This window comes from Chroicocephalus ridibundus, chromosome 3 (assembly GCF_963924245.1).
Source record: "Chroicocephalus ridibundus chromosome 3, bChrRid1.1, whole genome shotgun sequence".
Taxonomy (NCBI): domain Eukaryota; kingdom Metazoa; phylum Chordata; class Aves; order Charadriiformes; family Laridae; genus Chroicocephalus; species Chroicocephalus ridibundus.
This window is the reverse complement of record NC_086286.1, coordinates 49339673-49361969: the sequence shown is the minus strand read 5'-3', so window position 1 is coordinate 49361969 and position 22297 is coordinate 49339673. Positions and strand designations below refer to the sequence as shown.

Here is a 22297-nt window from a genome sequence, read left to right as displayed (position 1 = left end):
AAGATGTCCCACTGAAGGTCAGTTTTTTAGCTTTCCAGATGATCTGCAGGGCTGGCCCCTGTGGGTCAGGGGCTCCTGGAGTCACCCCTCTGCCAAGCATCTCACCCTGGTGCGACAGCCAGCAGGGCCAGCTGGACCAGAGGCGGCCACCATGCACCACCAATGCCAAAACGCAGCTGGCACATCCAATTTTATCCTCAGGAGCACCGAAAGCCCTCTTGAGCTGCAGCATATCTTGGTAAATTGTCTAAATCAATACTGCTTGGCCTAAAGCTGGCTTTCAGGTGGGAAAGGCTAAGTGTATAAACCTGATTTCAACTGAAGCTGAAGGCATCTGACTTCAGCATGCAGTTACCCAGGGTGTCCAAGGCTTGCAGGGACTGGGAATTAAGAGAGACACCAAAAAGAGGCAAAAACACCTGGGATATTTTTGTTTTGGTGTCTAATGCAATTTTGTATCAGAATAAATCCTGTGCGCGATGTATATGCAGGATGAGAGATAAAAGCACGGCAATAAGCAGCAAATACCTGCAGGGTGCAGAGCATCCTTCAGGTCTGCAGATGGACACCAGGGACAGCTGGTTCCTTGTTTCAGGAAGACCAGCCACAGCGTAGAGGCTTCACCAACCTACACAGCGAAGGGACGGACTGCAAAAAAAAAAAAAAAAAGGCATTTTTCTGGGAGTTCTGTGTTCGCTATAGCCTGCTTGGCCCAGCCACTTGGCCAATATTTAGAGTTTTGAAGGCTGACCCATTTAGGGGCGAAACAAGTGATGCGAGTTTGATAGGGCCTTTGGTATGACGGGGTTTGTTGATGGAGAGCACCCATAACGGCCGGTTCCCCTCTCGCCGCAGGCACTGGCCACAGTGGGCTCTTAGAGCCACCACGGCCGGGTTCCCCACTTGGGCACACACATACGTGCTACGTCTTTCCCTTCAGGGGTCCGTGAACCCCCGAGGATATTTTTGTTGGCTTTTCAAGCCCGACGTTTTACTGAGTAACAGGAGAGACTGAATTTTCCCCTTGGGGCAGAGACGGCTCTGTGACTACAGGCAATTGTCTGTGCAGAGCAGGCCTGGGGCTTTGGTACCCTTCCCCAGTTCGTTGTCAAACTGGATGATCCATGCATGGTGAACAAATAGGTGGCTGTCAGTACCTATAAGGGACCAGCTGCCTCACTGCTGGGGGTTGTTACTGAAGCCTTGTGCACAAGCTGTCCTACACGTATATAAAATACCTGTATATAGAAAAAATCACTATTTACATTACATATTTTATATAAAGTATATACACCTAACACTATATGTATCAATATGCTTCTGAAGCGGTGGTTTTCCATGTCTCCCTCCCTTGTTTGTGTATCTGAGCGATGCCAAAGAGCAGAGGCTCCAGGGAGAAAAGGAGTACCGCTTAGTTAAAAAATGCAGCATTGGAAAACTAATGTTAGGTCTTCAAAAGTCTTTAAACCACTAATTCCCACTCTTGCGGTAGTTTGGCGTTAATGTTTTCCAAGAGCTCGTTGTTAGTGATCAGGGAAACTACTAAATTAACAACTCTGGAGACTTAATTGTCCAAACGCTTTCAATCATTTATTAGGGAAGGAAATCCCTGCCTGTAAACAAAGCCAGCATAGGGTTATTTCATGTCAGGAGCAGTAACGACACATCAAAGCATTCACGAGCCATGAGTTAGGGCCACTAAAATTATCAACATGGTTTAGACTTCAAAAAATAGTAAATTGGGGTTGATCTTTATTTTTATTCTGGTTTCTGAACCTTTAAGGCCTGCTCAAATGCTACTTTCCAGATATTCTCTGTAATCATAAAAGCTGAAACTTCCAGTAAAAAAGCTGGCAACTCTCACTTTCTCAGAGGCTTCTGGAGAAGATGAAATTCTGTGGCACTGACAGCCCAACTGTGAAGGCTGCCAGCAAGGAAGACACCTTTCTGATTCAAATTTTGAGCAGCAGTGGAGTGATTTCCAACCTGCATGAGGCACAGATCATCTTTTCAGTGAGCCCAGATCACGGGCCATGCCTCTCTGCCGTAACCAGGCAGAAGGACTTTGTCTGGTGCCTGCTGGGCTGTCTTTGGTCCCAGATGTTGCATGATAATAGCACCTTGCTGGAGAAATTTGCTGTGGTCTATGGAGGGAAATGAGGACGGGGCCACATTTGCCTTACACAGGTGTATTGTCCCTCTGCCGTGGGTGTTGTGGGTCCACCCCTGCATCCACCCACAGCAGAGGGGTCCGGCCGCTGCCTGCACAGCCCCTCAATCCATCCTCTCGAGGGTGTCTGGGGTGCAAGGTGGCTGCATCCCGGCAGGAAAGCTGCTGTGAGCATGCGGCTCTTCAAAACGGGCTTTGACACCACGAGAGGTTTTTTTTTACTTCCAAAGAGGCATCTGGCTTTAGGCAATGCAGAAGTTGGATGATATGCCTGGAAGAGCATGAGGTCAGTGGGTCAGTTTGCATTCCTGAATGCAAAATTTATACACAGTTGGGAAAGTTTCTTCCCAATGCCATCTATAGGTGTTTGACTAAACAGGCTAACTGGTTTTACTGGAGGTCTTTATAGGCTAATATAAAGGAGACAAGCGTCCCATCCCCAGAAACCGCATACAAATGACCTCCTTTTCCCAGAGGGACTTGCCCTGTCCATCATTCCTCGCCATCAATGGACTCTGTGGGACTCTCAGCCCCCCTGACAAACAGGTCTCTTCTCCTCAGGCCCATCGGGGTGGGGATGGAGCCATTGCTTCTGGTTCCAAGGCTTAAACCTGTGACCATTGCGGCTGTTCATGGCTGGCACGCTTTCATCGCCCTGGCAGAAGGGAGCTGCACATTTGCTCCCTAGTGGGCTAGGCAAACTGGATCGCCACCCAGTTAAACCAGACTTGCAATTAAATGTTTGTGGGCCATCGCTCCCCTGCTGTTTGCAGGCTCTCCGTGTCCCACTCAACCCAGCCCTCATTTTCTTTTCCTCACACTGAGGACATGTCTTTCCCCCAGGGGTTATGCAAACTGCACCATGACTCTTTTTCAGCCCACCAGCCAGTTCTGCACCTGTTTTCAATCAAAATTTTTCTCCTGTAGCTCTTGTTGGCTCAGAAAAGTGCTTTGACAAGCTTGACATTTCCTGCCTCGGGAAGGAATAACATCTCTCTAAAAAAGCACCATGGGTTCTGCTGGAAAGGTATTACCCATGAGCTGCAGAGAAAGTTGGACTTATTAAAAGGATCAGAAACTGAAACAGCCCTCATGGTGGCAGTACTAAAGATGTCCCAGAGCTCCTGGCTTCAGCACAGGACACAGCTTGGGTCACTGTGGTTGTGGCACCTTCATAAAGATACTTCTCAACCTCTGTTTCTTGTGCTCAAAAGTTTTCCTACCCCAGTTCAAGAAAATATAGCATATATGACGTGGTTTTTTAGGAATAAATTCAGACACTCTTCAACTCAGCCTGGTGAGGCAGAAAGCTGAGCTGAGGCTGCAGCTGATTGCGACTCATCCGCTCCCCTCTCCCCAGTGACATGAAGAAACCCTCCCTGAAACAGGAGAAATATTTATGCATGCTTTCACGCTGGAGAAGAAGTCTGTGAGGATGGCAGTTTCTGTACGACAGCCCCTCAAGTTTTGTGTCTACTCTCCTTGACCTGTACTCTGCTAAAACTTTCCGTAAGCTATTTATCAGGTAAATACGTAAACCAGCCATCATCATATCAACATACGGTGACAGTGACTGAGAGCTACCCTATTAATTGCTGACCCCATTTCTATTTTGGTCATTTGGCATGTCCTCTAGGAAATGAATAGGATCAGTCATGATAATTCCATTCTCTGTGGCACCAGATAATCTGTTTTCAAGCAGATGCTGAGATGCGCATCTGGCAGCCTGCTGCTGGGTGACCAAGAAGGCCGTAGTGCAATGTGGCTGCATCCCTGAAGACTTGTGTTGGTGCCCTTTTATACAATAAATGGGTTTGCTACACGGTATTGTATCCTAAAATGGCCTGCTGAGGTATGGCACATCCCACTCTTGCATGCTGCGTGGAAAGGTTGCATCTTTCTAATGGTCCCGCAGATTAATTCCTGTACGGCTGACAGCCTTTGATTTAGGTATTAAACTGATGCAGAAAGGCCGAGTGTCCAACAACTAGAGGCAGCTGGAGAAAGGTCAATATTATTTGAATTGCCCAAGGGTTTTGACCCCAGATCTCCTGTTTCTGCTCTATCCACTGAGATATGAGACATCATGGTGTGGCGGTAGGGGTTTTCTCAGCTCTCTGTGCTGGAGCTTCTCTGCTTAGCACTGAAACAAAGTAGTTCTTTGAGAGGTCAGGGGTGGTGGGGAGACTACGTAAGTATTGAAAAGTAAGATTTGCTGGTCCTGCTGGTTGGACAAGGAAAATACCTGCCATGAAACACTTCACCATCGAGAGAAGCAGAAACTGCATCCCAGCAGTGGGTGCCCTGAGCGCTGGGCTGGAGAGTTGGGCACAGCCTCGGTCTCTGCCCTCAGCCGTCCTTAATGCTGCCCTGCACAGGCACGGCTGCAGCTGGAGGGGCTGGAGGAGCCGCGTCAGTGCCCTCAGCCTTCAGCAGGCAGCCAAGGGCTGCCACCCCCTTGGGCAGAAGGGAGAGCTCCACTTGGACCCTGGCTGCTGAAGCCCCTGGAGCAAACATCCTCGCTCAGGTCCAAGGACTGGCCCTGTCACTGCCCCACGAAACCGTGAGCACCGGGTTGAGGAGGGGAGAGGAAGACATGGGGTCCGAAGTGGCGAACGCCCTCCCAAAACAGCACAGCCGTTTTCCCTCGGGGCAGTTTGTTTGCACTGTATTTGTGTCCCCGGGCCCCAGCTGCTTAGCAACTGGATAAAATTGTCACAATATGCTGGCAGTGCCCTCTTTGCCAGGGCAGGGGCTGGGCCGTGTCCCTGGGGAGGCTGTCTGCCAGGCGAGGTGGCCACACAGCACTCATGGGGGGACCTCCCGTCCCTGTCCCTGGCCACACCGGTGGGCTGTCCCAAAGACGCGAGGGAATTTGGCCCTTACCCATGGCAAATGCTGCACTGCAGGCAAGGCATGTGGGCAGCTCTCCCCCGGGGCAGATGAAACATGTACACTCTTCATCACGACGCCTTGTTGGATCTGAGTGGATAAATGCTTTTTCCTCTCTGGAAGACCAGGAAAAAAAGTACATTTGGAGCATTCTCACAAAGTACCTGAAAATGAAAATATTCGCCATTCCTGACTGTGGATTTGGGGGAGACGGGTTTAAATACGCTGTCTTAATTTGGTTCAGGACATTTTAAATAAAAACAAAGAAAAAATGGCAATGAAGGGTTATGGTGATATAGTCTTTGGGCCAGAAGGAGAACAGGCATGTGACTAGTGCCTGCTGCCATCCTTGCCCTGTTTGACTCCTCTGCCTCTGTGGATAATGCTCAAAGAGGCATCCAGGCTACCCAGGAGGCCAAACCCTGCTCAGTGGAGCTGACTTCCTTTGAAGGGCCATGCAAAGGGCAAGGGATGAAAATTAATTAGAGTTTTTAGGAGAGCAGCTTATAACACACTTGCCCTTATAAGTGGCTGACGTGCAAAAGATTGTTGTTGGCAATCGCTGACAGCTTGTGTGTTTACCTCAATCAGCAAGTATTTGTAATTCATTTTAAAAATATTGAAGTTCCAGCCTTACTGGGAACATTACAAACTGCCCTCAGCACTCTGATGTGCTTCCAAAACATATGCTGCCACAAGTCAAAAAGCACAAAGACTCAAATATTTCAGGGGGGAGGAGGGGGAGAAGCAAGGAGATGATGGAGTTGAAATGAAAATGATTTAGATAACTCAGTATCTATTCACAAATATTTGATTTTCATGGCTGGAAGCAACCACAACTCTTATAAGTGGGGTGAACTGCAACATCACTTCTCACGTCTCTTCTGCCTGGCGCCACGGCACCACAATATGGAGGCTTTGCCAGCAGCAGAATGGCTAGACTTCACTTTTTTTTCTTTCCCAAGCCCCCAGTACCTCATACAACCCCCTGCGCTGACATATTTTTATGTGTTTGGGGGACAGCAAAAACCCTAGTGGGGGTTAAAATAGGCCTGTGGAAAAAATGGGATTTTCTGAGGCAGGTATCACTGCTGAAGACTCAGCATTGCTGACCCACTCCCTGGGAGCTTTTTGGAGAAACAGGGGATGCTTCTGCCCACACCTGTGCCCAAAACATTTCTGGACAGTTTCTATCTCTGTTTGGACAGAGAAATGGCAAAATGAAATGTCACTATTTTTTTTTCCTTTGCATTTTTATGGCAGTTCTTCATGGTAGTTTTCACTCGCTATATCCCTCGTGGCCTCAGCAACAGGTTGGGCAGGTAACCTTCTTCAAGACAGGAAAATGCCATTGCCAAATCTACCATCAGAAATTGGTCAGGTGGTGGAGGTGGATGAGTTTGGGACAAATTCCAAATAAATACCCTTTCTAAAGGCTCGCACCTTGAGTTAATGTCATTCCTTTAAACTCAGAAATGTGCTGCGCACTGCCCAAAATCTTGGGGAGCTGAGGCTGCCTAAAGGGAACAGGGGAACAGAGGAGCGACGTGGGCCAGGGACGGCAGTCAGCACCTGCTGAATTCTGCCCTGGGGCTTTAGCAGCAGGTTTTAGAGAGGGATTTTTGGCTCCGTGGGGGAGTGGGAGAGCACGCTCAGATTGCCATCCTGTAGCTAAGTGATTTTTAGTTTTTTTCCAGTAGCACAATTATGAAAAATGCTTCTCATGTTCCCCATTAATGTTGCTATTAGCAGACAGGCAGAGCTCCCAGCATGAGCCAGTTCTTGCTAACAAGGTCTGTGTGTACCGCACTAGGGAACGTACCACTCACATGGCTTTCAGAGCATTGTAAGTGATTTGCCATAGCTCCTGTAATGGTACAGAGCCAAACATATCTACGTCTCCTGTCAGAGAAGGCAGCAAGGTCTAGCTTTAAATTCAAGACGTTTGATTGAAAGAAAAGAAGACCAGCAAGCCCAGACCCCTGCTTCTGGGCGCTGAGTTGCCCTCATGCTCAAGCACCGGGCAGGTGCAGCACTGATAAGGACTATTGTATTTGGATGGGGCTGTGAAGTCAAACAAACGTCTCTCACTCGCCCACTCAGTCACTCATACGAGCAGTATAATAGCAGACCCCAAAAAACCTCTTACTGGGGATTATATAATCCTCCATCTTCACGTGCACTTATTTCTTAGATTACCTTTCCCTTTTGAAGGTGGGCCTTACTCCAATGCAGAAAGAAAAAGGTCTAACGCGTAGGAGAAGGGGGAGCAGTTGCTGTTCTTCACCTTGATTTTAGCAAGGCTTTCAGCACAGGCACCCGTAACGTCCTTATAGCCAATGTGGTGAGACAGGGACTGTGCTGCAACAGACTCTGGGTGGCCACGGGCCAGCCCAGTTGTATGTGCAGGTTTTCTTGTCCTTAACTACCCTTACGGGCACCTCTGCTGTGGCTACGGGTGTTGTGTAAAACCCACAGTAGAACGGGGACTTGGCTCGCTGCAGCGGGCTGGCTGGCCGGGAAAGTGGCTTGATTTGTAAAGGACTCAGATGTTAGTTTTCAAATTCCTAGTGACACAGTCAGCAGGAAACGGTTCCGAGTGGGCAGAAAACACCTCAGGGAGTTTTTTTTCTTAAACGCCTGAATTTTCTTTTAAATACAGAGGAGATTTTTACCTCTGCCCCATTGTTCCCACCCCATTATGCATATCACTTTCTTATATCAATCCTGATTCCTCCAAAACTTTCCCAGCTCTGTGCAGAGGAACAGAAAGCTACACTGGAGATGCCAGGCATTAAGACATCTCTTTTCTTCTGCATAGCTTGTGAAGATTGCTACAGAAAGCAAATATATTACAACAAACTTGTATCCACATCCAAGCTTGCACAATGAACCAGTTAAGGATCTGTGTTTTTGTTTCAAGTATGTGGACGAATGTTTATGGAACGGTCTAGATTTTAATCCAAACTTTCACAAATTTAGACAGCTGCCTCCAGTGCTCTCAAAAGGGCATACAATCAGCACATCTGAAAATCAATACACCTCGTGGGGCTGGGTACCTCAGTTAATCGAATACTGCAACCATTAGCTTTTGCTCAGCTGCCAGTTAGCTCCAGAGCATTTTCTGAATAGTTACAAGATTATAATTGTTAGGAAAAAAAAGAAGGTAGGTATTTTAAACATCATGATGCCTGTGTTTTTTCATCTTTTGCCCTTCACCTTTACTGCAGCTTCATTTTCCTTCCAGAGGTGCTCATTAGGTAAATCTAGAGAAAACAAAACCCTGGCTGTTTCAGTGATCCTGGACAGTAGGGAATGCACGGCTGTTCTAGGGCCATCTGTTCTGCTGTAAGAAAGGTTTTAGAAAACCAATCCAGGCAGTTGATTCATTATAAAATAGACATAAGTTATGAAGATAATCATGGAAAAAAATCCTATGAAGACCTCTTAAGTCCCTGGCTGCTATTACAGTTATTTTTTAAGTCAGCGCTGGCTACCCACGCCACATGAATAATACTATGTAAATCACAGATGCGAAATAGCAATAGCTTCAGAGATCAGGGCCTTACCAATGGTTACATTTAATTCATATAAAATGACTATAATTGCTCTTCTGGAGCATGGTTGGTGTGGGACACAATCTCAGACTGCCTGGGGAAAAATGGCCCTACACAAGAGCTCACTGTCTCGGAGGCCACGTGTTTCTCTGAAGATGAAGGGAGGTTGTGTGCAACTCTGCTGAGTCTGGCTTGTGAGACATGCTTTGGCCACAGAGCAAAGCGTGTAACAGAGAAACTTTGTTGGTAGCAGAGGAAGGACTAAGGGAAGGTGAGATGCAACAACTTTTCTCTAAATTAAATCTTTGATGCATGTCAGACCTTAGCTTAAGCGTCCTTCAAAGGAAGCCTGGACCAGGGACCTGTGTCATAAATATTCAAGGATGACCTTTCATACTACAGTCCCTAGCCTTCTTTTGATTGCAGTCCATCAGACTGCAGCTCATGTGTCTATGGCAGGAGACTTGTTATGTAGCTGCACAGCATACCTGGAAATAAATTCCAAACTGAACAAAGTTTTTTACTCAACCTTATATTTTCAAAAGCACCTTACAGTAGTCTGTAGCCAAGGACCACTAAAGACTTTTAATCACTGTATTCTCTGCTGTGCTGAAACTAAATACAATCCTATTTCATAAAAGCCTGTGGTCACTCAGGGACATCAGTTTCAGTCTGCTTGAGACATGTGTGCCCCATTCAAATGCCTCTTACAGTAACAAATCCAGTATCAGGCTTTACCAAAAATAAAACCAATACGTGAGCTGAATGTTGAACTCAAAACCACAACAGGGCTGGAGACCAGAAAGGGTGGGCAGCATGTGTGCTCCTCCATGCGAAAGCTCCTGGTAAGGTTTGCATGCGAAGGGGACCTCAGCTGTTGGGGCAGAAGTCTCAGCAGCAATGTCGCAAGAAACTCCCGGCATCCAAGTCAAACTTCTTCAGATGTTCATTGCCAAGTTGATGAACTAATATTGGAAGAAAGATCAACTTTAAAATAAATTATTTCAGGCCCTTCTCCCTCCCCCTCTGTTTCCCCAAATGAAAAAGAGGTGTTCAAAAGCAGTGCCTGCTCTGAATTGACCACACGCAGGGAAGAGGACCTTTGCTCACTAGGATTTTACGTCCTGTCACTAAGGAGTGACCTCAGCCAGCATTTATTTCTGCGTTTGGAAGGAAGGAGGCAGAGCTCTTCAACCACTAGATGCCGATAATGGCAAGGATTTTACTTGCATCCCAGGAGTCCAAAGGGGCTCCTATGTTTGTTGTGCCAGGGAATTCATTGTGCCTTGCTCCAGGAAGCTTTGGGTTTGTGTAAAATGAGAAACAGCCCATGTGTGCAACAGGGAGGCAAAGAGAGCACAAGAAGATAACAAGCCTGTTCTGAGCAGTGCAAGAAGCAGAGGATGGACACCCATAGGAGAGGCTGATGTGAACTCCTGGGGGATTCAGGGAGCATGAAAGATGCCCCGTCACAGTCTGCTGCCCCCTTCCCCCATTGCAAGTTGGCATCCAAGGAAGGAAAAAGCAGAAAATCTAGAAAGAGTGATGGGAAGCTGTTAATATGCCACAGGGCAATCAATGAAGGAAATAGCGCAGAGGCGATGCAATCAGTGCATGCACTTTAAAATCCCAGACCTGCTGAAATCTATGGCACGCCCCCTGCGCTCCCACGGACATGAGTGTCACCTGAAGTGTTATGCAGAAACACTCTGGTTTTTACAAGAGGACAAAGCTCTAGAGAAGCCCCATCATTTTGTCAGTGTTTATGAAGCTGTGCTCATACCTCGGCTATATTCAGGTTAATGAAGACCTGGTTTGTCACACTCAGTGCTTGGAATACTCCTGAAATGAAAAACAGGACACTGGCGCTATAAATACACCTCATTCATATTCATACATCAGCTCCCCAACCCACAACGAAGGGTGGCCATGCCAAGGAGAGGGAGGGCCTGGTGTAAAGGCCCATCACTTAGGGTTGCTTGGGGGTGGTAGCTGAGCTGACAAAACAAAGTCCTTGCAAGAGGAAATGTCTCATTGACTTAAGGCCTTTGTGGAAGTCTCCCTTCAGGACTTGAATGGAAGCGGGTGTCCTGGATGTGCTCAACAGTGGGATTTGGATGATTCTCCAAAATAAAGCCAAGCAATTTGCATTTCTTTATGTGTCTTATTTAACTTTTCTCTCTCAGTAGTTTAATACTTCTATTACCACAGGTTGAACCAGGAAGCAAAGAGAATAAAACAAAAATTATCACTCAAGAAAGTTGATTTTTCTTCTTATAGAGTGAGTTGTGTTTGATTTGAATTTGGAACCACACTAATAACAACTTCAGCATGTATCCAGCAATCTTACCTATCATCTCTACTACTTCTGCTCTGAAACAAGAGAGATCTTGTGCACAAATGAACTGATACCTAGGGTGCCTCAAGGTACAGGGAACCTTATCTTCAGCCAAAAGTGGACAGGTTATGTAAAAGGTAGAGGAGATACCTGCCCCCAAGTGTATGCCAAGTATCTCTTTGCATAAGGCACAAGCAATATTTGAAACTTGAAATTCTGTGATCCCAAATTAAGCTCATGGGCGAGCCACAAGAAAGCCTGTAACACAGACTTTGCCAGCATTCTTCACATGCCTTCTACGTTGCTGCAGAGTTTATGAAGCAGCCTCTATTCACATGGGGAAATTTTCCATTAGCAGCAGAACATTTTTCACTTTACAGGAGAAAAGCCATCCTAAAAGCAAATGCTAAACACAGCTCCTTTCTGTTAGCCATTCAATGTACACACTTGATCTCAGATACTGTGCAATATGCTCAGTGGCAGCAAAAAGTGGAACTTTTATTTTTTCAAAGGGGAAGAAATTCCAGAGGAAGAAGATACTCACGACTTGCATTCTCTAAGCGAACTAAGCAGTTCAGAAAATCATCAAATTCAATCTGTAACTGTTCGTCAGAGTATCGGAGGACAATCAGTTGCAGCAAGTAGTTGTTGAGTTGGTATCCTTCCCAAAGACACATACACAAAGGAAAAGTGAGCAACCTTGTAGGCCAGGGAGGATATCTGCCAATCTCTACTAACTAATCTTGAAAACCAGTTAATGGGAAGATACTCTATGGCACACCTTCATCCAGAATGCGATCTGACCATGAAGTTCTTTAAGCTTGCAATGAATAACATACTCTGAACAAGGAATTTTGCAGTCATTGCAGTTTCTAGTCCGTGCACTTTTTGATGTTTGCGGGACCATTCTTCCTCCTTGAAATTTGGAGGGATTTCTGCAAAACTAGGTATTTTAATAAAAATAATTGTTGATGAAATACAAATGCACTGTCTGCTTTTCATTACAAACAGCTTACCCATTGTTCCTCTAACCCTCGAGTGGAGATGGACTCTGAAGTGGTTTGTTTCTGGGTCTAACCTTAACATGTGCAGCCCTATTGAGTTTAACAGAGTTGAACAAAAATGTAAAGATTGCTCTGACTGACTGTCTTGCAGGGTTGGGGATACATGGGGCAAAACTAGTCCACTCAATGGCCCCTCTAGGTCCTCAGGTCCTCTCTGGGGTTTAGTCCTCCTCCCTGTTCAGGGGAACTCAGCCTGCACAATTAGTTGCAGACCTCTTCACCCACAGCCAATCTGCCTGACAGGTTTCCCAGACAAAATGTAGTGCTTGTCTTACCTGCAGCTTTAAGAGCACTGCGAAGCTCATAGGAGGACATGGAGCCAGATTTATCAAAGTCAAACTGAAGAAAGATACTCTGTTATGAAAGGAGCACATGGAAAGTTCAGTATTTGCATCTGAAAGGCAGCCCAGATATGGCATAGAAAAGCAAGGTTTATCTCTAACTGTGTAGCATAAATGTTTAAGAGAGCTGATAAGACTTTGGTCTAGATCCAGTCTGATTTTGTAACAGAGGAGCAAATCTGGGACCCAGTTTTCATTGTCATATGAATAGTTTGTTGTGAAACTTAAATAAGTACTGCCAAACCCAAGCATTCAAAAATAGAGAGCTGCTCTTCATAAAAAATTCCATGATTTTTTAAAAAGTGGTTTTATCTGGGAAGGATGTATTTTTATTTGTCTTTTAACTCTTAACGGAGGCATGCTTTTAATCTTTTTTTTATGTTTTTCTCCATAGTCCTGAAGGCTAGAGGCAAATTATTTAACATGACGTTGGGATTGTCACTTACTAGGTATAAAAGATCTAAGCATTCACATTCCTGGTAAAACCAAGAGAACTGGTGCAAACAGTTTGAATTTTGACCTAAATATTAAATAATTATTAAGCTGCAGTTAAATTCATTCCTTTTAATGAGATGACAAACACAATTCTCCCTTGGAATACGAGTTATTTAGAATTGTTGTCACATTCAGATTAAAATTTTCCATCAGATATTTGTAGAAATCTTCCTACAGGATACAGGGATTTCTCAAAACACCTTGTTAAAAAACAATGCATCTTTTGTTGAAAGAGCTATATGGCATTAATACCCAGAAAAAGCGTTTGCCATTTCTGATGGGATAGACAAGAAACAGAGAACTGCATATTTGGAATTCTTGGGTGAAGAATGAATTCAGAAAAAACTATTAATGACCACGAGGAAACAATTATGATGTCTTTATTTGAATATCCAGTCTGAATATTCTGATTATGCAAGCCTGCTTATTCTTACTGCCATATACAATGGCAGGGAAATGTGTTTAAAATTAGAATCAACACTTTCCCAGACTTCAGTACAGTTGACTCCTGAGAGATCAATAATGGAAATGCAGTGACTTAGGAAATGATTGTTTCCTACTAGTCATGAATCATCACTTTCTTCTGCTGTACAACAGCGGTAATGGAAACTCCTTAAGTTTCGTTTTGATTGGCTTCCTTATTAGTGCCCATTGCATTCTTTATCCCAAACACAGTTGATTTGCTTATGAAAATCTCTGTTATTTGCAGAAAAACCATTATGGTTTAGCATCATGGAAAGCTAAGAATGTCTTTGACCATCCAAAACAAGCCCCCGTACTTTTAAAACATTTGTTTTGAGTTAAAATTCATGGCTTGTAAACGCTCCTGTCTCCGTTTTTGTCTGCACATACATAATAAACTATGCAGGAAATAGCTAATGAAATGGAGAAACAAATACAATGAATAATGTCACCTACTATCCATTTCTTCATTTTTTCCCAGAAAACTTTGAACTCATTAAATTCCAGTTTCCCATTGCCACTGGTCTGGTAATCTGAATTAAGGAAAAGGATTTGTTACATGAAGGTCCAAATTCTGTCTGTATTTATCTGTGCTGTTCCTTTAAGCAGAAAATATTATGTTGCCTGGAAAACCTATGGTGCTGCTGAAACCGATACTGGGATTTCTCCTGAGGTGCAGCTCGAGCAGTTACAGTCATGGCTGTTGCTGTGACACTTGGGGAACATTATGTGATATAAAAACACAGCTAAGCAATGCAGGCTCCACGGGAGAAAGACAGACAGATTGTTCTAAGGCAAGAACAGCTTTGGATGTAAATGGGATATAAATGATTCAGAGAATTAGATGACCTGATTAAAACAAATTGCTACTGTACTCGAAGGAGTTAGTCAACCAATGTGCTATTCAGAATTTTTATCTAGACCAGGGTCTGTTGAAATGGCTCAACCTGAAACTAATGGGAGTTGTGGGGCGAGGCTGGCAAAATCTAGGCCTTATGGTCTGAAAAAAATGTCTCTATAGCAGCTCTGAGGGGCAACGATTAGATCTGCTTGGCCTTCCCTCTGCCTGAAGTATGAGGGTCTTAATACTGAGTTGCTGAGGTCGTCCAAGCACAACTCACTTGCAGGATGGGGCACTTGCTTCGAAATGCTAAATATGGAACGGGCCCGTTCCCTTTCCAACCATCCATTCCCCTTCCCCTTTACATCTTACTTGTCTTACTTGCTCAGTTGGACACAAGCTCAGCGGGCATTCACAAAGCTCAAAACATGCCAAGCAGGGTCTAGCTAATGCCTGATGTTATTTAAGCACCTACACTGGTGACATTATTGAGGGCACCCACAGATCTCAGGGACTTTACCACTCCTGCAAAAAGTCTGTCTTTTTACCCAGCCAGGTTATTCTTCCTGGGGTTGTGTAGAACTTGCTCCCCCTCTGTGCCACTGCATGGTGACTGTAGCTAGGGAATTTGGTGGCATATGACACAGAGGGGACTCTGCCAGCGTTGACTCGGGTTTGAATTCAAGTCATTTTGCTCCTCCATTGTGCTCCAAATACCATGTCCAGAGTGTGATGATCGTGTCTGCGTTCATTGTGCTTCCAAAGCAGACGAAGAGATGTCTCCCCATTTATTCAAAAGTATGCAGAGATTTGCTTGGAAGCATTGCAAATCATGGAAACTATTTAGTTATATCCTTAATAGTAAACCTAGGACTGCTGCCATGCTCCTGGGTCAAGTGCAGACCCTGGCTCTGTCCCAATACCATGTAAGGATTAGATGTGAACATGGACCAGCTCCCTACTGAAGCTTGGTTTTCAAGGGAGGAAACGTAGGGCTGGTCCCCTCTTTCTCATTGCGTATGCGTGGTGACTGATCCACACCAAATTTTAATGTTATGGATGTAGCTTTAATAGAACAAAGTTTTGCCTGTTTTGGTTTTCTGTTAGAAATGTTCGAGAAATGTTTGTTTTACCTCTGTCGTGGACTGGAGCAACAAAAGCAAAAGACAAGAACTTCTTAGCCAAACAAGCGAGACATAAAACAAATGTTAGATACTTGCTTTGTCAGGACTGTGTCTGTTTTGTCTCACGTGTAACAAAATTGTCTATCAGGAAAGCACCCTGCAAAAAAGAGCTCTACCTGAGGAGAAGCCATGCTAAGCAAACTCAACAGGCACTGGAACATTGCAAAGGACAAATCTGGTGGGGAAGTACCAGGACTGTGATTCATCTCACTTAATGTCTGAGCAGTCGTTTAGCATCTCTCACAGTTAGGTGCAGAACAAGCATAATTACCCCATCCTCTTCACTATCTACAAAGGAAGTCTAGAAAGCTAGCTTAGATGTAGCCACCTACACCACAAATGCCTAAATTTGGACAGAAGACTCTCGCCCACATGTCTGCTTCCTGGAGTTCCAGGATCTAGCTGAAAGACCAGATTTTCCTGCTTTTGATCTGGTTGTCAAAAAACCCACAGCTTTGATGTCAGTAATTTTCAATGCTCTGCTGATCCTTAATTTCTGACCCATAACTTGCACGCACAACTCTGGCTGGTGAATTTAACCCTCCAGACAACAGACTTTTCTTGAGTTATCTCTTCTAGGCCTTTTTCAAATAAACCACAGCTTGAAAAAGGCACTGTTCTATACAGAAGTCATTTGAATTTTACTTTTACAGGTGCTCAGCACTAAAGCATCTCCTTCTAAACCTGCAGTAGAAAGTAGGCTGTCTTGAAGCTCCTAACCCTAAATTTCTAAAATAAAAATCAGGATACAACTTTCACGTAACTTTTTGATTTGGGTAGTGTTCTGCTATGACATTACCACATCCATCTCTGATATCCATGACAGGTAATGCTACGGACAATTATATTCAGTATTCATTTAGCCACACAAGCAATTATTCGAAAGGATACATCCATAAGAGAAATTATATTTCGGCATGAAATGAGACTTAAGTTCTTGAATTTGATGTTCTTTGCTGAAAAAGGACAATAATAAGAAAGAAGTCATTGGGCAAATTTGCCTTTTATAAACTGAAAGTAGAAAGTAGGATTTCCTAAGCAGAGACAGCTGGCTCCTAGTTCTCATTGTGGGAGGACCTGTGCACTGGGAGATTAAGAATATAGAGAAATCACAGTCTAGACAGAGGAGGTATTTACTAAAGACATGACAGGAAACACTATCCTTGTTCCATAAATCAGGAGATGAGGTTCAGAGAGCAACAGGTTCCCCATTGTAAAAAGGGCCTGTAGCAGTCAAGAACTATGTCCAGGTCTTACAAGTCCCAGCCCAGTGCCTGTCTCTCCATAGCAGAGCAGTAGTGCAATGGAGACCTGGTCTCGCTGAGCTGACGTGGATTGTGCTGGAGGCAGGACAAGCTTGGGGTTAGATCATGGACCAGATGTTTTCCTGGCTCTGCCCTGGCTGGCTGTAGGACACCAGGCAGGAGTCATAACACAGGCTTTATTTTTCTATCTGTAAGTGAATTTAATGGCAGCTTTTATAAAGTTCTTTATAGCCCTTAACTTTGAGTTTATCAGCACTTACTTTTTTTTAATACAGCATTCAGAATGTATTCAAGTTCTTCTGCAGCTATCTCCATGTCCTAAAGTAAAAAAAAAAAAATAAAAAAATTGTCCCATCTGTTAATTGAATGTTTCTGTAATCAGACATACCAAAAACCTCAGAAAACACAAACATCACCCATCTGTAATTTATTGCAACTCAGGAAAAGAGTACCATACAAAACCCGTAAAAGGCTATAAACTAAAGGGCTGGCAAAGTACAGGAGTGCTGCTGTGCGTAAGGCTGCCTGAAGGAGATCTCAAGCAGGAACCATTGATTCAAAGAAAAACAAACTGCAGCTGGACACTGAGCCATGTAGGCTCCCCCTGAGCTTAAGTTCTGGCTTTGGTCCTCCTGCTTGCTCACCAGGGACTGCACCCTTGTCTATCTAGACACAAGGCATGGTGACATCTGGTGCCCAAACAACACACTACAACTAAGCATACTCCTATCAAAATACATAATTTTTGTTTCACCTGTGCCTGGGTGGGATCAGAAGTGTCTCCCCTCTTTCTACATCTTGCTATGGCCCACAAGGGGTTTGCACTCACCTCTCCTGAAATCTGCTCAAACAGCGCCCGGAACTGTTTTTCTTCTTCAGTTTCTTGTGGGCTTGGGGTTGGGTTTGGAGGCTGCAACATCAACCACATAAGTCATTATAGGAATTGTAAAGCTTGACATTTCTCCTGCACATGGTCCCTCTGTGCATCAGGATACCATAGTACATCTTAAAATAAGTGTATCCATGCTCCTGAACATTGCTAGACCTGAGGCCTCCCAACCATCTAGCTGCCCAAGGGGAGTCTCAGCCTCTAATTTCCTTCACCTGGGCAATTGCGTAGCGCACCATTGCCTTGGCTGTCTCAAAACCAAGGGTATCCATCCTGGAAAACACTGCTTCTCTCATTCCACGCCTGCACCACTCTGCTTACCCAGTCCTTGAACAACCACAGCGCTACTGAGCTCTTTCCAGTAGCATCATCCAGGGACCTCTCGCCCCTCTTGAGAGCACCAGCCAGGGGTGGCTGCAATTTGGCACATTACCCAGAGCCATCCTGAGCCTGGAAACACCTTCAGCCAGCTGCTAGCTGAGTGCCTCAGCGCAGTCACAGGCTTCAGTCTACAGTGATGAGCAGAGAGATGCAATAGTGTAGAGCCACTGCTGTAGCTGAGGTGACCATGTGAACAGAGAGCAGTTCTCGGGCCAAAAAATGGGGGAAAAGGAGGCAAGAGCACAGCACAGGAAGCAAAGAATTGTTTTCTCTGCCTACAGAAGATACAACATGGGTGCTATTTAGTGTACTGTCACCCGAGTGGCCCAGGTGACGCTGCTTGGCCACTTACACATTTTTGACTGTATGTTCCTCACTTCCTTCTTCTCAAGTTTGGATGCAGTCCCTTAATGATAGTGGGACAGGTGAACAGATTTACTTAGCTACTGGACATGGTCCTGAGATTCCAGAAATGGAGACACACTTAACTGGTCCTTGAGGAGAGTTTTACTAAAGAGGGACACATGCGATCTTGGCTTGTTTCCATGGGAAGGCACACCACAATCAACGGCTTACTTGCAGTGATACACTTAAACAGGAGCTGACTCAGACTCAGCTGCAATTAGTGCTCAGCAGGCAAACCAGGCCATTCAGAAACAAAAAGAATTTAATCATTTCAGTAGGCACACATGTGTATCAAGCATTCCCTACCAAGCCCTGCAGATATTGATAAGTAAAATAAAAGATATTTGTATGAAAAATGAATGTGGGTCTGTGGACATTCTCTCGCCTCTTTTTTTTAAAACAATGAATAGAATTTTAAAAGATGTGAACAGCCATGTGCCTCTTTGATGTTAATGGGTGTGCTTTCAGCACACCTGTGGTGGTTGATCCCCACCTTCGGTGCTGGCTGACGCTGACTGCCTTGAAGATGATGCAGAAGCATAACAATTACGATTTCAGTTTTTACAGCTCTTTTACCATATTCAGCAGAACTGACTGTTTCTGTCACAAACACAAAGCTGGCAATTGTGTAACATTCCTGGGAAATGAACATGTTTTAGCCAAAGACAGTAAAAGCAGTGTGTGCTGACTTTTGCTGAGCTATTCTCTTGCTATTTTAACTCTGTAGACTTACCTCAGGGAGATCAATGGCAACGTTTTCATCTAGATCCCTGCAGAAAAAAACCACCTTATTCAGTATCTGAAAATATTCAACATCTGCTTGGGGTGGAAGCTTGCTCATTATGTTTTCCAGAAGTAAATGATAAAACTGCATTTTTTACTGAATATGTTAGGTTTAGGTAAAATTCATCAGACAATCACATTTGTGCACTGTTCAAATTTTGGTGTAAGCCCTTAAAACAGACTCTAAGCAGGACTCAGGGAGAGCACAGCTCTTCATGCTCTCTACTAAAGAATTAATCTCATTCTTTATTCATTGTGCACACACTTTTTCCTCAATACTCCTTTTTAAATATAAAATTTTAATTTGGACAAACTTTGAGAGCAAACAAACACTGCTGTATTCACAGATTTCTGAATAGTAACTCTTCTTTGCCAAGCTTCCAGAGCAAGCACCATAGCAAGCCCTGTTTCCACACCTCCTAAACTCCTTTCCAAAAAAAAGTCACGTTTAGCAAAAATGGTCAGATGCAAAAAAACCATCAGGAGCGTCCCATGCTAGGGCTCTGCCATAGGGCTGGGCACCCAGCAGCCAGACCCTCCCAAGGGAGCCACTGGCTCCACATGTGGGCAAGCGCTGGGGGCCCTGGGACTTACTGCTGACTTACTCAGTGATGGCCTTCTTCTCGGAGAAAATCCTCAGGCAGAAATCTGCCTCTTGGTGGGGCTCAAATGTGGTTGGAACAAGAATGTAATCACCCGGCGGCAGCTTGAAGCGGTTGGATACTTCCCTTAAATTTATGTAGGTTTTGCTCCTGGCCTTGGAGGGGTGGTATCTGAAGAAGTCTTTGCCCAAGTGTCCATCTTTTCCAGGGCTCTAGGGGTGGAAATGAAGGCAGTGCTGAACTGGCCATGGTGTCATGGGGGCCATCCTTGCCCCCTTCCCAATCACGGAGTCAAACTTTGCCTGGCACAAGACTGTCCCATGGCCATGACCCTGAATCTCATCCCCTCACTCGGATGCTTGCAGCAACCTAGCTCCCAGCTAGGGAGGTCCCATTACCAATGGTCCTTTCCCACCCAGAAGGCACTCTAAGAGGACACTGGGACATTGCTTTCCCGCTTAAACATTCCCTGCCATTGAATACCACCATCCCAGGCACAGTGTCACAGAGCAGTGACAACAGATTTGTCAGTCCCAACCTTACTCAGGGACAGACACCCCTGTGTGTCATGAGCCCCAAGAGTCTCAGAAGAAGCAACATTCCCTCTCTGGGAGCCAGGCAGGGGATGAAAGAATCATGGGGCCAAGGAGTCTATCCTGGCAACCCATGGCCCCGTAGGGACTACTAAATCCTCCTCTGAGAGGGCTCCAACCCAACCAAGTTAAAATACTCTGTGGGTGTTGATGTAACTGAGAAGATTATTTTAGGAGCAAGGGCCCTAAAAATACATGATGACTGGCAGGGTTACAAACCCAGAGAAAGATGTTAATAGTGATAGCGCAGCTACTGCACTGTAAAAGCAATAGAGTACCTCATAAATAGAGTAGCCGATGGTTAGCATTTCAGCGCCAAGCTTCTTGAGTTTACGGCGATCCTTTTGCATCAGTGCTGCTATGAATGTGCACTCATCTTGCCCATCATCTTTCTCTGTCAAATGCAGCTTGATTTGTGGATTTGTCCAGAAAGTCTCTGCCAATGTAAAGAATACCAGAGAATTTCTTGCCTCAGAATAATAATACCACTACTACTACTAAAGAAAAAGAAGACAAAAAGGACAATTAAGCTGAGGTTTTGCTCAAATTTAGTTTTTCCATTAGCTGTCATGCTTCTTTCCATTAAGCTCTGCAGAAAACAAGCCAAATCCCAAAGCCCTTCATGGAACTAGGTGTAGAAAAGGCTTCAGGCCTGATATTTTATTAAGTTACCATGGTTTAAATAAAGTTGTCAGATGGGATTTTGTTAAAAGTACATAGCTACAATGATCCCACAGTGCTGGTGCCAGTCTGGAGTAATGCAGTTCAGATCCATGACGCTGCTTCAGAGCCACATAAACATGCTGGCTGAGCTGGATTTTGGTCTCATTTTACACGTACTGCTGCAGTTTTAAGTGACTTATTTGGAGCTAGTCCTGCTCATGCAAATGTAAATGAGAGGCAAATCAGATCCAACAAACTTGAGAGCAGAGAAAGCAGGTCTTTTATTGCTAAGTCTCAAGTGGGACCATATGAACATTTGTCCCTTTGGCTGGTTCCTGTGAGCTGAGACTCAGCTGGCCTGGTCTGCACCCACAATTCTGGGTAACAGGAGAGGTGGCTGAAGGTGGGTAGGGATTTAAGTGACTGCTTCTCATTTTCAAAGCAGTATCTATTTACCTAGAAAATTTCTGCATCCTCCTGCAGTGGATCCCCGGACCCAGCTTCCCTGGTGGATGGTCACCTCCCACTTGTGGGCAGTGGTGTCTTCCAGGGCATCTGGAGTCAGGTTACAGATCTCAACCTTATCAAAATGCACTCTGAAGTCGTCAAATTTCATCCTGAGCAAAAGACATGGGAAGGAACAGACTGCCTTTCACTTCAGTGAAGGATACTCAGCAGAAGTACTTACTCCCCAGTGTCCCAGGGCCAGATGACCAGCTTGTGTAGATCTTAATAGTTTCAGCAACTGTGGAGATACGCCAGTGTATGCCAAGGAATAAGCTAGCTCTTACTCAAGGAAGAAGCTAGCTCATATTCACTGTGGTGTAAAACACAGACAACCCTATCGTCTGCGCCTGATTCTGACAGCTCTCACACCTTTCTTTTTACACTATAACTCCATTGATTTTATTCAATTACAGCTAAGCATAAGATGAAAAGAAGTAAAACTGGCACAAAACCTACTGTAGAAAGAGGTATTTCACCAACATCATCCTGGCCTTAATGTCTGCATCTATATTGCTGGAGAGCCAAGCAAAGGATGGCAGGCATCTGTGCAGGAGCCAAGTCTGCCTACAAATCAGCTGTGTTCAATGCCAGCTGCATGACAGCACTACAGGGGAAACATGGGGGTGGATTAGCCAAGCCGTGGTATGACTAGCCTGTCTGCACTGCAGTTAAAGTCACATTTGGGCTTCTGCTAAGGTGCCTAGGCTCAAGTTGCTCACCCTCCCCTCCTCTATGGGTGCCTGGGACCTTATCCTAGCAAAATCATACACCAAACATGAAGGACAAAAGGTGTGTTTGGACTTGCGTAGCAGTTCCAGCCTGCCCTTGAAGGTAGCCCGAACACTGCTGCCTGCTACTGTGTCAT

At 44.9% G+C, this 22297-nt stretch overlaps 1 protein-coding gene across 3 annotated transcripts in view; it reads right to left on the bottom strand.

The window, feature by feature from the left end:
* Positions 1 to 528: 528 nt before the first annotated feature.
* Positions 529 to 22297, bottom strand: part of CAPN9 (calpain 9) — a 35636-nt gene continuing 13867 nt past the window's right edge. The window contains exons 10-23 of one of the 3 annotated variants that reach the window (XR_010070305.1): positions 21382 to 21542; positions 20541 to 20698; positions 19673 to 19881; positions 19018 to 19054; positions 17439 to 17519; positions 16870 to 16927; positions 16236 to 16300; positions 13776 to 13844; positions 12297 to 12375; positions 11502 to 11618; positions 10403 to 10461; positions 9358 to 9584; positions 5057 to 5178; positions 529 to 648 (exon numbers count right to left, since the gene is read on the bottom strand). Coding sequence is in view for 1 of the 3 variants with exons in the window: in XM_063329073.1 (XP_063185143.1) it covers positions 9558 to 9584; positions 10403 to 10461; positions 11502 to 11618; positions 12297 to 12375; positions 13776 to 13844; positions 16236 to 16300; positions 16870 to 16927; positions 17439 to 17519; positions 19018 to 19054; positions 19673 to 19881; positions 20541 to 20698; positions 21382 to 21542 (1120 nt within the window). In the remaining 2 variants the exon portion in view is untranslated. Of the gene's footprint in view, positions 649 to 2085; positions 2442 to 5056; positions 5179 to 8063; positions 9585 to 10402; positions 10462 to 11501; positions 11619 to 12296; positions 12376 to 13775; positions 13845 to 16235; positions 16301 to 16869; positions 16928 to 17438; positions 17520 to 19017; positions 19055 to 19672; positions 19882 to 20540; positions 20699 to 21381; positions 21543 to 22297 lie in introns of those variants that run through there. The other 2 variants (XR_010070304.1, XM_063329073.1) reach the window with 2 other exon arrangements.